The 20,844-nt window shown below is 34.2% G+C and overlaps 1 protein-coding gene across 3 annotated transcripts; it reads right to left on the bottom strand.

Annotated features, from left to right (window-relative positions):
• Positions 1 to 1,574: 1,574 nt before the first annotated feature.
• LOC106624211 (mucin-2) lies at positions 1,575 to 19,402 on the bottom strand. Of its 3 annotated transcripts, none has more exons than XM_070105868.1 (6): positions 19,250 to 19,402; positions 18,331 to 18,499; positions 8,765 to 8,961; positions 4,925 to 5,141; positions 4,383 to 4,688; positions 1,575 to 4,260 (listed from the first exon to the last, which is right to left on the bottom strand). In XM_070105868.1, exons 2-6 carry the CDS (start codon positions 18,368 to 18,370, stop codon positions 2,219 to 2,221), a joined length of 2,802 nt encoding a protein of 933 aa, XP_069961969.1. In that variant the 5' UTR covers positions 18,371 to 18,499; positions 19,250 to 19,402; the 3' UTR covers positions 1,575 to 2,218. The 3 variants fall into 3 exon arrangements, with proteins under 3 accessions (XP_069961969.1, XP_036217348.2, XP_036217349.2); XM_036361455.2 differs by having other exon boundaries at positions 18,331 to 18,614; XM_036361456.2 differs by having other exon boundaries at positions 18,331 to 18,614; positions 19,296 to 19,391.
• Positions 19,403 to 20,844: the final 1,442 nt, after the last annotated feature.

A 20,844-nucleotide genomic window follows, 5' to 3' on the forward strand; every position in this document is an offset into this window, starting at 1 on the left:
AAGTAAGTGTGCTGTGAATTGTTAATGCCATTATCTGAATGAAAATGGAATCCATTTTCGTTGCAGCACTCATATATATTCTTTGTGACGAAGTATGGAAATGTCAGACTCGACATTGAGATCAAGCAAATACACTCTTTCCAATGAAGTTAAAAATTTCTGATATGCCTGAGATACAAATTTTCATGCAAATATTGTCATATCAATGATAAACATGATGATGGGAATACCAGTTAAAAATATATAATATAACAATATTGCTAAAACAGTACATAAAGGATTCCTCTGTTTTGGATAGGAGTAGAGTATATAAGTAAATATATGATTTCAAATTGTGGGAAGCATTGTTAATAAGTTTTAGTTGGCGCATTTATTTTTAGAAAATTGCAATTCTTGGGTATACTTTCAGGCGCATTGGAAGTGATACACTGCAAGAAATAGCGTTGATTTAAAGTTTTTATTAAGTTTTAATTTAAAAAATATGGAGACATTTTCATTAACTTATTTTAATTCCAAAATAGTAGTAGAAAGTAGAATAAACAGTTTGTATCTATAGTTGATCTGCAATTATCGAACTTTCGAGATATTTGACAACAATTCATCATAGTCACAACAAGTTTTTGATTTGGGGTATCTTTTGATGTCATACTTTAATAAGTACGCATTTAAAAAGAATGGTTGACTTCAGACTTTATAGGTTACGATTCTTTACGTTGATTGCGGAGAAAGAGAAAATGACTTTATATCAAATATTTAATTTTGGCTCTCTCTTTGCAAATTCTAGATATATAAAGTGAATTTGAGAGAATTATACTCAACCAAAGTTTTTTGTAACTAACGTGATCAAACTTGATCCGAACTGGAGCATTTTGTTTATGACGCAAAAGGTTTGTTTGCCGAAAAATTTTGTTCACGTAGCATCATTGAAAATGTTTGAGAAATGTTTTCGAGAGTCTTCTTTATCACAAATACAAGTATTTGACTATCACAAAGCATTCAGTGAAGGTCGTGAAGTCATCGAGGATTTCAGCTTTTTTTTATGAACCGACTTAACACATTTTGGTTAATGTTTTGGGTATAAATGCCTGATTTGTACCAAAAGAATCTTGTGCAAAACTGACTTAAGTAAAAGTCGCAAAATGGATGCATGACGACGAAGCTGAGGCATGAACACATCAGTACTGGTTACGAGACATGTGTTAATGTATATGACATCGAAACTGTCCAACAATCTAGCGAGTGGCGCTCCAAGAATGAATGAACGAAACCAAAAAATTGAAAATTCGATGAATGCCATTCGCCAAGCCTTATAATTATAGTACTTGTATGTATATAATCGATTTTTCGACGATTATGTGATGTGCGACAGCAAAGATTTTGAAGGGTCCAAAAAAGATAAATAAGGGCTTCTTAGCATTTAATTTTTTTCACTATCCTCATTGTCATATTTTAGAAGGATTTGTAATAACTGTATCAATCAAATAAAAAATTATTAATAATTTTTTTACTACTAATTAAATAAGACAAACAAAAACAAACAATTTTTTTTATTTATTTTAAATATTTATTAAAATTTATTTACAGCAAAAACTTACAAAGTAAATACACTTTGTTGTTACAATAAATTGTCATTTCGAACTTATGTAACTTAACTCAACTTGTCTTCTTTATAAATAAAAAATAAAAATAAAATATAAAATATTTTCGAAAATTCTAAATAAAAAAGAAAGACAATTAGAGCACAAAAAGTCAAAACATAAAAAATCGAGGTCTAAATTAAAAGTGTTGATTATTTGTCTAACGACTATGAACTGCGCCATTTTTCGCGTATTTTTTATAATTATTTCGCAAATAACTAGAAACACGCAAATAATAATATTAAATTACAAGATATTGGATGGGGTATAAAAAGTAAAAAAAATAACTGTATAATGAAGTGTGCGGCACACGCTGCGGCTATACGCAGGTTGACAACGGGCGGATGAAGTATATGTGACATTAAAAAACTCTGGCACTGACACCGACTTCAAGCTTTGTCAATATTTTCAAAGAAGCTAATTTCGTTGCAAATAGTAAGGGAGATAAGAACTCAACTCCAACTTCCCTTTTTTGCAGAACAACACTAATTAGAGATAGTTCAAATATTCTTTTGTAACTGTAAGTGATGGCGCGACTATGAAGTATAGGTGTTTTGTGTGAATTCCGTCATCTCACTGCCTCAGTTTCTGCGAGTTTTTACGAATTCAGGAATCTCGTAGTCTGGATATTCCTGCGGGGACTCGCTCAACGTGTCGGTGTCATAGTAGGCATAATCGTAACTGGTGTCCTCATCGGCATGTGGTGGACGCTTGGAGGCGCCTTTACCTTTCTTGCCCTTTTTCGCTGGTGATTTGCTGCTCTTGGACGCCTTTGTCACCTTGGTGGTCGAGACTGGCGCACTATATGGTGTTGTAATGTATGTGATAGGACGTCTTGTGGTAGTTGTGGTGGATGCCGTCGTTGGCGGTGCGTTGGTGGTGCTGGAGGTATACAGCTTAGTTGTCGGCAGAGTTGTGGAGTAGGCGAAGTAATTATAAGTGGTGCTGGGTGTGGTTGTTGTATAGGCCGTTGAGATACTAGTCGATCTTGTCGATGACGTCTCAATCTGCGGGCTATATTGTGAGTTGTATTGCTGTGAATTCTTCTCGGCTTTGAAAATGTCTGCGCGCAATTTATTGATGCTGGCAGCGCCGAAATTCAAAGAATGTGCGGTTTTAAAGAGTTCATCTTCATCACTCAAATCGGTTGGTTCCGCTTCTTCTTGCTGTTTGCGGAATGCGGTTTGTTGTTGGGTTTTCAGGTGTTTTTGTGGATTCTGAAAATCATTGTTGTAATTAGAAGAACGTGTGGTTGTTGTACTTGCTGTAGTTGGCGCTTTTATTGTAGATGAGCGTTGTAGATTGAAACGGTTGCGTGGGAAATCAACCTCATACAACTCCGGGTGGTATTGACCATCATCCTCATCGGGGTCATAGTGAGGATTGGCAGTCGTAGGGGTTAAAGTGTTAATTACATTACCCGGCTGTTTGGTCGCCTTACTTGAGGGACGCACAGTTTGCTGTGTTTGATAGAGGAAAGTATCCAATGGTTTCTGATAAGTGGTTGGCTTGAATGTTGTTGGTGTTAGCGATTGCTGCGTTTTCGGCACGAGCGTAGAGAATTTCTTGGTGGTGCTCGTCGTAGGCGCGTAATAATCCGTCTCGCGTTGTGTTGTCGCTTTATAATTGATGCTGCCGCGACTGGCGAAACCGCGTGGACGCGATTCCGGATTAACAGTGGATCTGGTTGTACTAACGGCAGCTGTAGTAGTGGAACCGCGTTGTTTTTGAGAGCCACTAAATGAAGTTGGTTCTTGATTGCCTTGACGTTGTGACTTTTCACCCTTTGTGCCACGTGAACGGAAGTACTGCGGTTCCTGGTACTGATACACTGTTGTTGGACGTTGAGAGGGCTGTGTTGACTGCGTCGACTGTGTTGGCTGCGTATTCTGTACAGGTTGGAAAGGCTGCGGTGGTTGTAATTTTATTTTCGAGAAATCATCAAATTCATTAGCGATGGCCAGCTTCTGTTGTGTGCGTTCTAATTTTTGCGCCTTACGCGCCGAAGCGGTCGGCTTACTTTGACTTTGCGTCGTCTCTTTGGGTAGATACGAACTCGCGCTTGTGCTCGTGCTGGCGCTTCTTCCTCTCGCGCTGACAGTATTCTCTCGTGTGAATTCAGTATACTTCGGCGTTGTGCTTTTAATACGATAAACGCTGCTCGTCGGGTTATAGGTCGTTGGCTCAATTTTCTCTTGTGTCTGATAGTCGTTCGAATTGAAGCTGAAGCGATTTGCAGCGCTGTAACTCGGACGTATAGTCGAGGTAGCAGCTGTAGTGGTGTTCGACGAGGTAGTGGACTTTTGTTGGGTAAGGTCATATCCACTGGCGTTATAGTAACTTTGCAATGTAATTTTCTTTATAACTTTCGGTGCATTTGTGGCAAGTGATGTGGAAGTGGCGGTTGTTGTTGTTGTGCTGGTTTGTTGAATTCGCTTCGGGCGTGTTGGTTGTGCTCGTGTTTTGCCAGTAGTGGCGCTTTCCGTGGTCTTTTTGTTGTAGTCATTGAAGTCGTTGAACTTCGCCTTCACCGGGTGATCAATGAAATCGTCCTCACGTCCCCCGTTGCGGTTCGCAAAGAAATGCGAACTATGCGAACCTTTAAAGATGTCATCATACTCTTCTGCAAAATTATCAATTACGTGAGAAAAGGTGTTGAGACATAAATAAAAATACAAATACAAAAAAGTGAAACGTTCAACCGAATCAAATAGGTCGCTCAATCAATTATTTGGCACAACTTACGTTTTGACTCATCAAAATTGCGTTCAGTGGTCGTGGTTGTTGATGTTGTTGTGGAGGTGGTGGTCGAAGTTGTTGGTGTATAATAATTAACAATAGGTCTACGCGCTGGTGTCGTCTCGATTCTTCGTGCTTTTGTGGGTGCATAATCATCGTTGTCATTGTTGTTGTTGCTTTGCGTATTTGAATTTGCATAATTATGGAAAGAGTTGCGTTGAGGTGTTGCACCAAAGTGTTTTGAATAGTTCGGCGGTTGATCAGGGCGTGACTTTTGATCAACGCGCGTCTCTTTGGAGCGGCGGATATCGCCTATTTGCCAAAACAAAAAAAGTCATATAATAATGAGACATACTTTTCGCAGATGTTGTATAATAACTTTCAAATGAGCACTTGTGCGTGAACTGGCGTTATAAATAAGTATACAGGGGACTTGAAGATTTAAAGTTTGTAAATGTAAAATATTATATATATTTTACCATACCTTTCTCACAAATGTTAGCATGTTAATATATATTATAGAAAATAATAAATCCTTTTGCACTTACTGCTCTCGGCGCGCTGCAAATGGAACGTTGCTTCTTCCTCTTCAGCTAACGGTGCACGTTTACTTTCAAAACCTGAACCGATACGATACAGATCAAAGTTGTCACTGCCATAATAGAGCACGGATGACTCGCAGTCAACGTCACCCCAATCAGCACATATTTGCGCTTCCTGATCAAAGGCGGTGCCATTGGGACACAAGAAACGGAAGTCCTGTACCTGTAAAATTCATTCGTTTGAATTATTTGGAAATGCTGTTTAAAGAGTGTAATTTAAATGTATATACAAGTACATATATGTGTTGATTTGTGACTCATATTTTATTCAGAAATCATTTCTATCGACGACGAGGATGTGGCACAAAATTGTGAGAACCATCTACGTATCTAAACAGCAGAACTTCTTTTTAACTAGAAGGTGAACCAAATGTTCATTTGTTCGAAATAATTAATCACGATCCGACAGAGAACTGCAAAGGATTTCAAAAAGTTAATTACGAAATATTTATAATGGTTGGTTGGCCGAAAAAGAACTTTTTAAAGTTGGAATATCCTTTCCAAAAAGTAGCCTTTTGTCTGTCCACAATCCCTACTATTTCAAAGTAATTTGTGTAGTATGCCGTATGTTGACAATGTTTCGAAATCTGAAGTGTTCCTTTAACATCCATGAACTCGCTGGTAAAAACAGAAGCTCATTTGACATTTTCTCGGTCTGAAAGGTATTCGTGTTATAATTTAGTTTGCAGCTACCTTATATATGTGAGTGTCAAAGAAAACTGCTACTCTGGTACATATTTCACACTTTGGATCATTGGATTTCTCGGTCGGTACTGGCAATGAGTATAGCTTCTTCTCTATTGTAGTAAAAATAAGTTGTTTTCGTCTCCCCAGTTATCACTTCTGCACGCTCGCATTGTTACTCATGAGTTTTAAAACAAGAAGCAGTATAAAGCCGTGGTGGCTTGAAACATAAAGCTTCACTTCACTTCATTTTTTATTGGGCGGATGTCGATTATGATTTCGTTGCCTTTCTTAAGATGATAGTACACCATCAATAATCATTTATTATCTTAATATGGGACCGATGATTATCGGATGACATATTGTCATTTAAGATCGTAGCTTCCACTTTGTAACAATGACACCGAATTCGAAGGGATTTGAAACTCAAATGTTTTTTACATCCATAGATGTTTACAAATAGTTTCAAATCGCTTTAATAAAACGAAAATTTGAAACTTATTTAATTCGTTTCAGGAATTTATTAACAAGAATCGATTATTCTATATCTACTTTTAATCAGAAATGTAAATAGGTAAAAATGCTTGATATTTATATCCATAAAATAACGTATATTTATTCAATTGGCACTTTTATGAGAACTCTCAGAGGACTACTTAAAAATAAATACATGATTACTCAAACCCCTTAGGTCAGACGTGAAATTAGTATGAAAACAGTTAACCAAGTAGAAATGTGTGTATATAACTCTTTACAGTTGCATTGCATTAGAGCGCATCATAAATTTTATAATCAGCGCGAGCAGCCGAAATCGCAGTAAAATCATATTCTGCAATACATAATTATCGCTGCTGTTGAACTCTGCCATTTGGCGAAGCAGCAAGCGCTGTGGGAGCATTGCCAACTACAAGCGTACACACAAACATACAGATAGTCGCGTACAACGTGCAACATACCATAAATGTTGTGACACACATGGAAAACGAATGGCAAGAACATTCACACACACACACACACAATTTCATGCACACGCCGTCAGCCGCTTAGAAGTCTAACACTTGGCTACCGTTAGCTGCAGAAGCCAATCAAATTCAGAATTTTTTTGTGGCAATTCAGCACTTAAAATGTGACCGACTTGAATTACCAGCTGCGCTGATTTGCCGCGAACAAGCTCCAGCGCTGCCTGCATTCAATTAATTTTCAACACAATAGAGACGAAAATATCGGTTGACAATAAGTGTGGAAAAGCAAGAATCTGCAAATAAACCGTTAAGCAGAAATGTGAAACTGCCAATGAAGGCAGCCAACTACGCGAGAACGCTTGCAGGGGTCTTGCAACCCACATGCTGCTTCTTCCTGCTTATTTATTTAACGGCATGTTGAGCCGAATCGAAGATAAATGTATGTGCCAGTTAGAAGAAATAAAATTTAATTTAACTTCAAAGGTCATTCGCAAACATATCGCTTGTTAAGTTCGTGTGGTAAAAAGTAGGAGCGTTCGAAAATGTGACTGCACCGAGGCTGTTTACTATTTTCATAAAAAGCGTCATGACAAATCTTGAGGTGCTAGCAGTCACGACTGGGATGCTTAAGAGAAAAGCTTCCTTTTTTCGCGAGAAAAATTGGAACGGTTCTTTTCTTTTAATCATGTTACTTGGCCTTTGGAGCAATAATAGAAGGTCTAAAGGAAAAATTTAATCAGAGTCGTCTTTAATGATTATGTACTCATTAGAAACTAATGATATAAATAATTTTCTAATTGAGAACTTAAAGCCTTAAGCGATATATTATCTTGTGCTGTGAACCACTACTGTGATTGCAGAGCCTTGTAAGGTACAACAACAACGAAGAGGGATATGTATGAGTTCCACCAGTTACAGTATTTATAACAAAATTGATGATAGTTACTCGGATTTCACGAAGAATGCCTCGAACTCTTCGAACGCAACGATTAAATACTAACACAGAGAGAATCTGCTAATTCTTTTATGAGCTCTCCCTCGATCAATGATGTTTAGGGAATCAAGCATAAATGGCATCCAAACGCTGACTGAACTACGGAGTTTTAGCATGTCTGAATTCTTAGAGTCCTTGAGAACTACACGCAAACTATATATATAGTTTAGGTAACTGTTTTTTTTTCATTCTTGGACACACCCTCTTAATACTCAATGAACTGATCAGACACATAAGGTGGGCTTTTTTGTCGATAGTGGCGGGAGTTTCTAAATACCCTCAACAACTAATTGAATTGCCATTGAATATAATAGAGATGCCTAGCTTTCTTCCTTTGATCCTTCGTCTACAGATTGCTGTGCAGTTTGGAAGCAGGTGTTCCGAAAATTCTGGCCACTTGCTTACGAAACCTCGCACAGGAGTTTAAACTCATGTTTAACAGGTGCTTCTTGAGCCTGGAATGCTAAGTGTGAAATGTCACTAGATATTTTAGTCAAATCTTGAGGCGACCGAAGTATCTTTCTATTAGCCAAGAAGTTCTGACAGTCATCTTCAAAAATATACTTGTGTAAATGAATGCCTACCTTTTATAGATTTTAGTTAAATTCACAAGCTAAAGAAACCCGAATAGGAATTATTAATCTCCTCTACTCGAACAAATATTAAAAGCAAGTAGCTGCTACTTGATCACATACTCGTATCTCGTTTTGCTTGCAACTGGAGATGCACGACATCGGCAAAATTCAGTGGCAACTGCGTCGTGAAGTGAGCAACGCTATCGGGCGCTTATTGCGCATGCGCATATTTGATGCCTCCATCGCTCACCACCTGCAGCAGGCACCGGTATATCAAAGAAAACGCAAGTGTATCGCATTCGCATATTTTGACATTTCGATTGTGATTTCAGTCTTATAGCCATTCGCATTGGCCTGCAACTAACACTTTGATTGCATATTTGCAATATTATTTCACATTTTCTTGCTCTTTGTTCTTCTTGGCAGTTCGTGCGTTGCAAAGTGGCTGCTGTTATCGTTAAAAGCTGCTATTACCACTTGACTTAACTGGTGGCGATCTTCACACACACACACACACACATATATATATATATATATATATACACTAGTACTTGATTTAGCTTGCACTTACCCCCACTCCGGCCACTTTGACGCAGACGTGGAACATCTGACATTGAGTCTCCGCATCTGCATAGTAGCCGCCGAGTATCTTGTCGTGGCATGTGAATCGCGTCTGCGGCATGTTTTGCAGGCTGTACGTCGGCCATGGCTTGCGATAGTCCAGCTGCGCTTGTCCCAGAATGCAAGTCGCCGTCGCCAAGAGTATTGCTGCAATGACAAAACGATAAAAAGACACAAACAAAAATTATACTTTCTGCCTGTTATTATTGTATTTAATGTTCATTTTATATTTTTCGTTATTGCGTATGTAGTAGTTAGTGGGCTTTTGTAAAAATGCGCTTTGAAAGTAACTGCGCTTTGTTGCTTCAATGGACGGCAGCGGTGCTCATCGCGACAGATGGCCTTGGCGTCAAATTGGTTTTTGCTCAATTAAACTGGTTTAATGTTGGTTGTAGTTTTTGACTGCACGTACATATTTAGGTCATTTAATGAAGACAAATGTTTAGTCAAAATATGGATTAGGCCATTGGTGTAAAGAATTCGCAGTATAAAAATTATTAATAATTAGTGTTATCCTCATATTGTTAGAGGTGGTAATTACATGCATCATCGTATGCAAGCAAAGTGATTGCTTCATTTATAAAATTAAACTATTTTACGTTATTGGCAATAGTTGTCCGAATGCTTTAGCAATTTGATTTACGCCTGCTTTTGTAATCTTATAATTTGTATAAGAAGATAAATTATTTTTGAAAATATTTAAATGATTTTGTTGAAATAATTTATTACTGCAGTAAGTGAACATAATTCGCACGTTTCCATGCCTATTAGTTTCAATCAACGACAACTAACATAACATAATAGCAAATTCCCACAACTCTCATTAATACTGTTAAGCATATATATTCTTAACTTCTAATGAAAATACAAGGTAGAAACAAGAGTGTGTGGTTTTGTGAAATCGCGATTAGCGTGAAACTTTTTACAGATTGTAGGTATTTGCTATAAAATAAACAAACAACAAATAATTCAAATAATTAGCAATTTGACAAAAGCATCAGTATTCATATTTGCTATCAACTATGTTAGAAAATAAAATAAATTATAGAATAATTATATAATATATAAACTAATATTTGGCCATTTGTTATATATAAAGAGCTGTAATACGACATACCATATGCGACATGCGAATGTTGGAAGATAAAATTTGAGACGATAGATAAAAAGGTTCACCTTGAAAAATCTATATATATGTATATAAAATAAGAGTCAAACAAGCTGAAGACTTTAAAAACTTTATTGAATAGTTTAACTTATGTAAATCAGAACATAATTTTATTACAATACAATAAGTGATTTCCGGTTAATTGAATCAGACAAAGCTGTTTTATTTGACGTTATTCCAAACTCCATATTAAAAATAGTTCTTTGTCTAATTTTTTCAAAACATAAAAAGTTTTTGTCAACATCAACAAAATTCATATCAAATGCTTTGGAATTAAAGCACTATTATCTACACTCGGAATTGACCAAAGCAGCATATACTTCGCTGACATATGCCGTTAAGTCCTGAAGTGATGGTCTTAAAAACTTTGGCAAATTTTCTTTATGGACTCCATTGAGCTCTCCCGAAGCAAATGTAAGAATATTGGGAACTTGTGATAGTTAAATATTATATAGCGGATAATTTTGTTAAGCAATTATTTCCAAAATCGAAACATTAGGCTTCGAAATTCGAAGTTGAGCTTAATAAAAACATTATCATTAAATACGGTATGTATATGTATGTATATTCCTAAAAAGTAAAAATGTGGCAACCAATGGAATAAATTTGTATTTTAAAAATACTGATTCAACTTTTAAATCTTATAACATCTTGCATATAAAATGTAATACACGGATGGATAATTGGACGGCAACTTTTATAACCCTTCTTTAACCTCATTTAATGTTATTTCCAAAATTTTTAATAGTTCCTAAAGTGTACATATATTATCAAAAGAAACAAATCATATTGAGTAAAATATTTTTTCAAAGTAAAAGTTAACAAACAAATTTAAAACTAAAGAAAGTGCTGACGAATATATTGGACAAGTTCTGGATCCAACATACTATTGTATAAACAACTAGTCATAATTTTCATGATATTATAAATACTAAGGAAGTCTATCGTATAATATTTTAAACAAAGAAAATTCTAGAACATTTAATTATGGAACAAAAAAATATCAATGTGTTTCTCTATTATGATGCTTAAAAGCCCCAAAAAGGAAAAAGTCTCATGTTCGAAGCTACTACAATACTACTTGTAAATAAATCGTAAATAGGTTTTTCGCAAAAAATTAATATTTGTATTTGTTAGTAAAATATTTTATATTGTTTACTTAATTCAAAGCAAGATGAACTCTAAAATATTAACATATATAAACTAATCATATGTTAAGGCATAAATATGTGCATACATAAATGAAAATTACGACTCAACAACACTCAGCCGATTTAATCACAAAGGCTTAATCACTATTCATTAAGAAAACCGAACTAAATTATTTAGTCTGAAATCAAATTTTATTATTTTCATTTTGATGCACAACTTTAGCTTTAACAATTCCGTTGAGAAATAAGTTGTAGAGGAAAAAAATACTCGCGGAAATAACTCTATCTTCGTAATATTAATGACCGTTCTCATATTAACAGCTTTTGAGATCACAAACTAAAAATAAATAATCTTTACTAATTCATAATAGTAAAGCAGCGATGATACTAAAATCATCAAAATTAACACAAACCGTCAGTTGGGTAATTTCCGTTTTACCCGCATTTACTGCACAGTTTAATGCCGAATCACCGGCGCTATACCTTGATGGTCATTAGCCCGGTTAAGTGGCAAGAAAAAAATATAAAACCAAACAAACATTAATGCAAACATTTGTACATGCATATATACATAAATGTATATATGTTTGTTACCAGACATATAACTAGTTTTGGGCCCAACTCAATTACCGATTAAGATAGCAAGGAAATGTGTAAAAGATTCACATAATTAAGAAATTGATTGAACACTCACGTAATATTATTGCATAATTGATAAAAAATTTGATTTTGAATGGAAATATTAATCGCAATAAAATTTTGGTGTTGTGAAAATTATTTGCTTGCGAATTCTTCGCAACCTTGAGATGCCGCAATTATTTGCGCCACACACACGCCTGTGAAACAATTAAAATGATGAATTGTTCGTAAAAAATTTGGAAATTTCAAATTCGCCAATTGTTCGAGCACTGTTTTGAGGTGTTGAAGCGTACCAATAAACAATCAAAATGTATTTGAATGCATTATTTAATTGTGTGGCATATTGCTGTTGCCACATATCACGTCAATGTCATATTTTGTGCAGCGACAAGCATGTGTATACGCCTTTATTTTAGCTTTGATGCGTGTGTTTATTTAACGGATTAGCGACGCCTCACCTTCAAACACACATATTTATGAGCTGAGTATGTGCTCCACCTGCTTCGGTGGACGCTTGGGTATGGGGTTGGTGTCAGCTTCAAGCACACATCTTTCCAAATCAATTAAAAGTGTTGTTTTGTATCGGTGATTTCTTAATATATTTCCTCCTTAATGGATTTGGGTTTGTTCAAAGATTCGAACAATTCGATAAAGGCAATTAAATTGACGATTCAGTCGCATTAATCAAATACATATGTATGTCCACATATCTATTCACGGCGTCCGTCGCTGAAGTGTTTTACATATACTTATGATTTTGAAAATATTGCCGTGCTATTTTTTGCAGTGTCATGTTTATGTAATTTGCCTTATAAGTATTTTGTGGTATTATTATGGGTTAATGCTTATATTGATTATACGATATCTAAAGACATGAAAGTAACTCGCATTTTATTACATTTTTTCTGACGTAAGTGGAAATAATGAAAAAAAAGTAATAGGTATTGATTAACATTGAAAAAGATTTATATTTTCATAGCATTTTGCAAATTTGTTAATCGTTTTAAATGGGTTTTCGAATAGGTCCTTAATTTAGTCAATTATAAAAACGTTTTAACTAATTATTTGGTGGAGCTTCAGATAGCTATATAAATATATTATGATATTGATTTTTCGGTTTTATAACCGTTAACTAAGGAATTTCTAGAAATGTAAAGATACGTCAAAATATATATATATTTATAATTATGTTCGCTTACTGTAATTCTTGAGGTCCTACTATGCCCGAACCACCTATTTATAATTTATTAGTCACTTTCTAGTTCTTGTAATGCTTTGTTGAAATATTATATAATAAATAGTGTGTATTTGATAGCTATTTTTTTATTAAACGAAAAACTCATTGTTAATACTTCTAAAAAATCTTTAGCAAACATTTTTCTAATTTGTTTATTCCACATCATTATTCATTCTAATTTGTTACATCAACCTGTGGATTTCAAAAAAATTGAGTTTTTCTTTACCGGAGCTCCTCTCTTGCTGATCGGTCACGTGATCAAGGGAATCTCAAATGTTTCAAAATTAATTACCAATTATTAAAGTTTATTCAATATTCTCTAAATGTGCATATTTTTAATTATTTGTTAAATAAAATGCCGTGTAAAAATACATCACGTAAAAACGCATTTTTTCTGACCTGCAAGTGGATACTCTTATAACCTCTTAAAAATGTGGAAAAGGTGAAATTTTTTTTTAAATCTTATTTATTCAAAACGCCAATATTTTAGTTTTATAAAGTTTACAGTGAAGGTATAACCTAAGTTCATACATTTAGCTTACGGTAATCATCTATAGCTCGCTGACGTCAATGACACCGAAAAATTTAAGAATTTATGCATGAGAGACTCTAATAAACTTTAATGCGATTACAGAGGTTCTCAGTATTACTGTTTTCTTAACTCTGATATCTGATGCCAAGTTCATGAAACGTTTTATTTGTTGTTTGAATGTGTTTGTTAGTTAGCGACTTATATCAAAAATGTATTTTTTTAATACGATTTTTTGCAATACGACTAAAATGTGCTCAAAAAGTAAACCTCATTTTCTATCTTTACAATTCGGTTTGAAAAAAAGAGCGAAGTTTGTAAGAGCAAAACAGCCCAACCGTAAATTTGCAATTTCATATTTGGTTTTCTTGACAACGAACGATGTTCCAAAATTAAGAAACATAATCAGTTTATTTTACAGACTCTTCTTTAAATTTGTTTGAGATTTTAATCTGCATATATATATACATATACAATCTTCGCGGATATTGCATGCAACAAGCAATTATGTTTGAAGCTGCACGAGGCAAAGTAATAAGCCAGCGAATGCAGTTGAGAAATATAATTAAGAAGAATTGTACATTAACAAACTAAACAATAAACAAATAATGACGAAATGTTACTTTTTCACTACGAAATCGCAATTATTGTCTAGCTTTAGGCAATAATGAAAATTTTTGACCACAAAAGTTCTTTTTTAAACATAATTAAAAGCTTTTGTTTATACAAAATAAATGAACATAAAGAAATCATAAAAACAAAAATAGTTTTAATCTAATTATGATTCATTTCATTTAAATTAAAACCGTCTAAATATGATGAGACAATGATTGAACTGTAAGCCTTTGTTTGTTTGACCTTCAGACAACGTTTTCTTATATCAGAAGTGGCAGCTTAAAAGTACAGCGGTTGCATTCAGAATCAATTTTCTCTGCGTAATTAGTTGTGTCGAAAAATATTTATAATGTTGTGATTGTATTCGAAATGCAAACAAAAGCAATGTACGCCGCCTTTGCCCACGGTGATTTACCTAAACAAATACTAATGAGCGAAACAATTTTTTACGCATTTATCATAATTTTATTTAAATTTTTCATTTCAATTGCGTTTCCAACAAATAAACTTTTTGTAAATTTCAACTTCTTCATTTTTTATCTTTTTGATATTTTGTTTCCACATTTTCACGCTTTTGAAGCTTTAACAATTTTTTTAACGCTAATGCTTGTATTATTAAGACATACATGAGTATATATGTAGTATTATGTATACATATGTAAGTGTGGGAGATAATTATGCGAATCACGCAATGCGCAATAAACAGCGCCATTATGGTATTTCAAATGTGTCAAATCACAACGAAGAGTACCAACGAATGAACCTTGAAACTTGCGCAAATTGATGCTAGACCAATCTACTCATACATGCATACATTTTTACATAAGCATTATTTTCTTTTAATGATGAAAATTCTGCTGGTCATTGCGGTATGTCATTTACTGGCGACATCATTTAAAGAAGATTCCACAATTTAGTTCATGAAAGCAATTTTTCAATTTCGATGCGAATGTCAAATTGAATATGTACTTTTTGCCTAGCCTTGATAGGAGTTTACTTTGAGTCTGTCTTTAATTGCGTTAATTTAATGATAAGATGGCTTTTAGTTGCTGCTAAATCACATGGAACGACAATAAATGACATCTATTACGGTGAATTTCTTTTAAGGTTGCGCATTTTTTTTAAATTTTGGATTCATTATTGAATATAATGGCTCTGTCTGAGTTCTAAAACAAAGTGATAGAACACGCAGTACGCTAACATAAAAAAATTAAATTGAAAAACAGGTTTTTTTCGTAATTTTTAGTTATAAACTTGGGATTCTAATTTAATTTTTCAATTCGCTATTTTAGATTAAAAATTATTTGTAATTAAGATTTTCGGGATTAAAAAAAAAAAAAAATTTAAATGTTAATTCAATTATTTTTTTCGTATAATTTGAGAGCGATAAGTTCTTGGCGGTAAACGTAATTCATATTTTTAAGAAAAACAAAGTTTTAGTATTTTTTCAATTGCACTCAATCCTAATCTCGAAAAAAATGATAAAAGAAGACATTCTTATAGTGAGGAAGTAGACCAATTAAAGAGTGCAGGACACTATGGAACAATTCTCAATCTCTGTTCTGTATTGCATTTAAGGAGAGCAACTCGCTTATGCAATGTTCAGACTATTATTTTTATAGTAGTTTTGCAAATATAAGTACTTTTCTCGAGTTTTAAACTGAAAAGGTACGTCGAATTTCGTAACAGGTAACACAAAGCATATTGCCCGTGCATATGAAAAGTTGTTATGCCTGAATACAGTCCTAGGAAGACCATAATTTGAAAAATTATATGAAATCTGAAAGTAGTGTTGATATGATATACTTTTTAGGTATTGAAACTGCAGAGCTATTCACTGTTTTTTTTTAGCAAAAGTGTTTAGAATTGAAAAAAGGTTTTTATTTTTTATTTAAATTGCTAATTGGTCCACACTTCTGGAAACCCAAAAAAATTTAACGAAGATTTATATACTTGGAATTAATGTAGAGACAAAGGTAAAAGATCAATGCAACCAAAGGATTATATGGTGTTGTTTCAGATTATTCAATGTTTATCAATAATGCCTTTATTATATCGTAGAGAAAAACTGCTTTGGATCCGAATAATGTCTAATGATATTATAATACGCATGTTTTGATAACCAAATAGATTAGAGTAGATAATTTTTAAAAACAAAAAAAAATCATAAATAAGACATACACATAACGAACATCTTATATATCTTATATTTACTGGAAAACATTAGTAGACTAGTGCCGAGGGTTTTGAAAATGGTAAAAGAAGACATTCATAGTAAGTTGAAGCCCATTTTAAAGAAAATATAAAATAAAATAAAATACCAGACATGAAAGTAATAACAAGAAAAAACGTTAACTTTGGTTGCACCGAAGCTACTATAATACTCTTCACAAATACAAAAGTTTCCTTACAAGAACTTTATTCCGATCCTTCAGTTATCCGAACTGCACAATTTCCAAACTATTTATTAAAGCTATGTTTTCCAATTTTATACAGGACTTGTCATTTCGAAACTCCTTCCAACAGCATGAAAATAGGTGAAATTAGATGATAACCACGCCCATATACAACGGTTTTGCTAAAAACTACTAAAAGTGCGATAAATATATAACGAAATGCGTCAGAGAAATTAAATTTTACAGGTGTCAAAATTGGACAAAGAGCGTAGCACCACCCACATTTAGGTAAAATCTCATATCTCCAAATCTACTACATCAATTACAACCAATTTTGGTCATGTAACAGTGCGAAAATGGGTGAAATCAGACAGTAGCCACACCTACTTCCCATATAATACATCTTTAAATTCCATCTGATTTTTCCACTTTCCAGTTTACAAATATAGCACTAACTAATATATCGGATTAAAAATTTACACGAATATTTCCTTGAGGTATCTCAGGTCTAAAAATTTACAAAATCGGAGCATAACTATTCGAGTCCCCAGTTATCACAAATGTGGAGCCCAGAGCCTATGGCTGACTTTTTGCCGAAAATATCGGTCAATGTTTTATTGATAATAATATATTCTTGTGTCTAAACTGGGTTGAATTGGATTAATACTTCCCTTCCTTGTGTAAAATGAATAAAACTTGCCTTAGCCCCCATATAGCTGATATTCACGATTTCGAAACGACCGGCTGACTTTACTCCATATATATGTTTAGATTTATCAAATTGCTTGAAAACAAGTTCTCAAGTATACCTGAGCAATGTCAAAAGCTAATGCAATCAGCACTTCCATTTCTATGCCCCAATGATTTTAGTATAATTTATAATAAAATATAGTAATAATACTAAGTGAGTCTATAACCTTCAATATAAGTTAATATGATACCAAATTTGTTTGTAATCCATTCACCATTTCGTAGAACAATGAAGTTCAACCTTTTCGCTACATTTCTTCATATAAAGTCTTGCCAACACCTGACAGTATTTTATTTTTTAATTATGAATTATTTTTACTTCTAACATAATTGAGATATAAATTATTCGCAATGACCTAAATGTTACTAAAATCGGTTCTGTAGTTTTGGAGTTTACCCCGCAGAAAACGTGACATGCTAGTTTTATATAAATAATTTTTACAGATATATTGAAATAATGTTTCAGAAAGTTAAAATAGTATTATATATAAACTTGTAGGTAAATGAAAATATATATAATAATCCAAATATATTATGTTATAAAAATACTTTTTAATGCTTGCTAAAGCAATTCTTAAAATATTAATACGATATTATTGACAATATATCAATGATTAAAAAAATTTCGAAAGTATCTATCGTTTAACTGTTTTGAAAAGTTTAAAGAATATAGAATCAAATTTGATCCGTTACTTTTTTATTAAAATATTTGATATATTTTTCTTTTATTAAAGAGTCTATACTATTTTACATTAATAACTAGTTTAAAATATTTTGTGTTCAACATTTCAAATGGTGGTGGATTATGCAGAAGAAATTAGCTTAGTGCTAACAAAAGCAATTATTATATACAGCAATTTTCTATATCACTAAAATAATGGAACATTTTCGTTGGTGTCCCTGACAGGACAATATAACTTTTGAACCAACCTTGAACCAAAATGTTATTTTTGTTAGATCAAACAGCTTTAGAAATTGCTCAACATAATAATATATTTAACTATATGTATTAAGAAAGAATACCAGCTTACCACCGATATAAATCCAAGTTATGCTTTTAAGTGCCAACATAGTGCTGCTGTTGTAATATCCACTAAAAATTTACCAATTGGTTTCAAGTTTTAAATTACGTCCTTGTCCAAATTATTTGGTAGCAGTGATTTTCACAAGTGACTAAACGATTTTCGCAGGCAATTAAAACTAGCAAATCGAATCGTTTAATTGTCGTGATAATTTTCGGTATATATAAATATATAAGTATATATATTCGCTTGACTTCACTTGTCACTTGCGCGCACTTCAAGGATGCTCGCACCTTCAATTAGATACAACAACAACAACAATAACAACACAATTACTCGTATGAAGACGTATGTAAGGCACTGCACAAAAATTGTGAAAGAGTTAAAGATCGCGACCGCGTAGCAGACAACAACAATACGCTTCCGCTCGTCACCTCTGTTGCAATTTAATTTCAGTTAATGATTTTCTAATTGTTGCCGTTCCACAAAAACCAAAAACAAAAAGAAACACCATACACACGCGTATAAAACGGTTTTTGAGATTTTCACAAGTCCACTTTATTGTTGTTGTTGTTGATTGTCATCAGTGTGTTGCGGGAGTTTGTTTGCTTGGTTTAACAGTTATTTTGCTGTTCGTCTGAAACGTTTGTCGGTTTTAGCGATTGGACGCAACGGCACTCAAGCGGAAAAACAAATGCAAATACGCATGCGTATATGTCCGTGCAAGCGTTTGTGCGCTTTAGAAGGCGGACACTGGCGCTGGCGCTCCAAAGCGTTTACAATGTGCAACGAAACGCGAAGAAAACCGTTTTGTATATTAACAAAAAAAAAAAATTACAAATAAACTATGTAAATACACGAAAGCGCTTGTTGTAATTGACAGCTTTAGTAAGTAAGTAAAATAAGACAACAATAACAAGAAACACACAATAAATGCTGAGCAGAGCGTTTTTACAGCGCGCATAAAGTCTCACCGATGCCCAAAGACAAGACAAAGAAACACACACAAAAAATTTTCAAACCACTCGTTGTGGTGCGCGATACACGACCTGATCGTTTATGAATTCGAAGCGGAATGATCTGTGGCAAACGAAAGGAAAACCACTTTGGGCCCATCTCTGCGCAATCGCAATGACGGCAAGCCAAGAGCTTCGAAAAACATCTTCAACGCCGCCAACAGCACGCCAGCAGTAGCGTCGGCAGCGACGCAACAAAGCTGCAGTAACAGTAGCGAAAAGCAACTTCACGAAGCAGCGCCGAGCTGGCAGCAGCACCAACAATGTTGGCTTTGGAGCTTAGCTGCGCTGCGCATTATGAGCGTGTTGCTTCTTCACAACTCTAAATTGTTGCAGATTGCTTATGGTTTTGTTGTCTAGCCATTGTTGTTGCTGGTGCTTTTGTTGCCGGCTCACGAGCATTGAGTCGTCGGTGAAGCTTCACTTTCAATAGCTCGCGGTGGCCTATGCGAAGATGTGTGTGTATGTATAGAAATACACATATATGGTATGTGCCCAACACTTATAAACACTTGTATTTTATTACAATTGCTGCCGACCATATTGGTTTACTTTGTGTAGAATGTTCTAAAAGTGAAAGGGAAGCTGAGATATACGCGCTTTGTTCGTAAGTGGAATCATGCATCGTGATCGCAAATGTGTAATGAGGTGATTATAAAAATTCTCAAGGAAGTGTTAAGTAGTTGATGCATTTTATTCATACAATTTTAACTCGCGGATCTCAATGCAAAATGGAAATATCATCGAATTATGAAAAATAGTTTTTTTTTCTTAAATAAGGTAAGTGTTATCAACCTTACTACAGCAAATCTTAAAACTAAATGAGCTCTGTTGGAAATATTTTAGCTATTATTCCTAACTGGAATAAATCTCTTGACAACATTGGAAAATATCTGAACCTGAGCCAACAAAAGCATATCAAGGAATCACAGGAATCACCGAATATGGTGACTTTCGATTTGCTTTTTACCAAAAAGTCACTCACATTAATCGTGAATCTGACGGCGCATTCGCCATTGAAGTTTCATACCCGAAACATTAACCAAAATGTGTTTGTTCGATTCAAAGGAGATGTTGAGATCCTTTTCTATCTGTCTCACGCCAACATGGCGATCTTCAAGCATTTTTTCCTTAACTCGTTCGATGTTATCGTCATAAACACAGGTGAATGTACAACTCGCTTGAGGCAATTCGATGACTTCATGACCTTCACTGAGTGCTGTGTGCCACAGAAATACTTGTGTTTGTGATATAGGAGATTCCCCAAAACACTTCTGCAACATCGATCTAGTTGCGCGAGCTAACTTCGTACAGTCCGGGTCAAATTTGATTAGATGCAATCACATTGGCATCCACACTTCTCCTGCAATTGCCCAGATAGAACTATATAATCTCTTTACCACTTTGAAAAAAATATATAGACATTTCGATACGTCCACAAGACCTTCTCGACTAGTGAAAAAAGAGCGTGCTATTTAAACAACGTCTTGATTCAGCGAACGCAAGA

Source organism: Bactrocera oleae, chromosome 2, assembly GCF_042242935.1.
Source record: "Bactrocera oleae isolate idBacOlea1 chromosome 2, idBacOlea1, whole genome shotgun sequence".
Taxonomy (NCBI): domain Eukaryota; kingdom Metazoa; phylum Arthropoda; class Insecta; order Diptera; family Tephritidae; genus Bactrocera; species Bactrocera oleae.

Bases quoted from the DNA above. Each gene is read 5' to 3' on its own strand.
- LOC106624211 (XM_070105868.1), bottom strand. From the start codon at position 18,370: ATGTTGGCACTTAAAAGCATAACTTGGATTTATATCGGTG. The intron at 8,962-18,330 runs GTAAGCTGGTAT...TTGTCATTGCAG, and splicing joins AACTTGGATTTATATCGGTG to CAATACTCTTGGCGACGGCG. The intron at 5,142-8,764 runs GTAAGTGCAAGC...TGAATTTTACAG, and splicing joins TCAAAGTGGCCGGAGTGGGG to GTACAGGACTTCCGTTTCTT.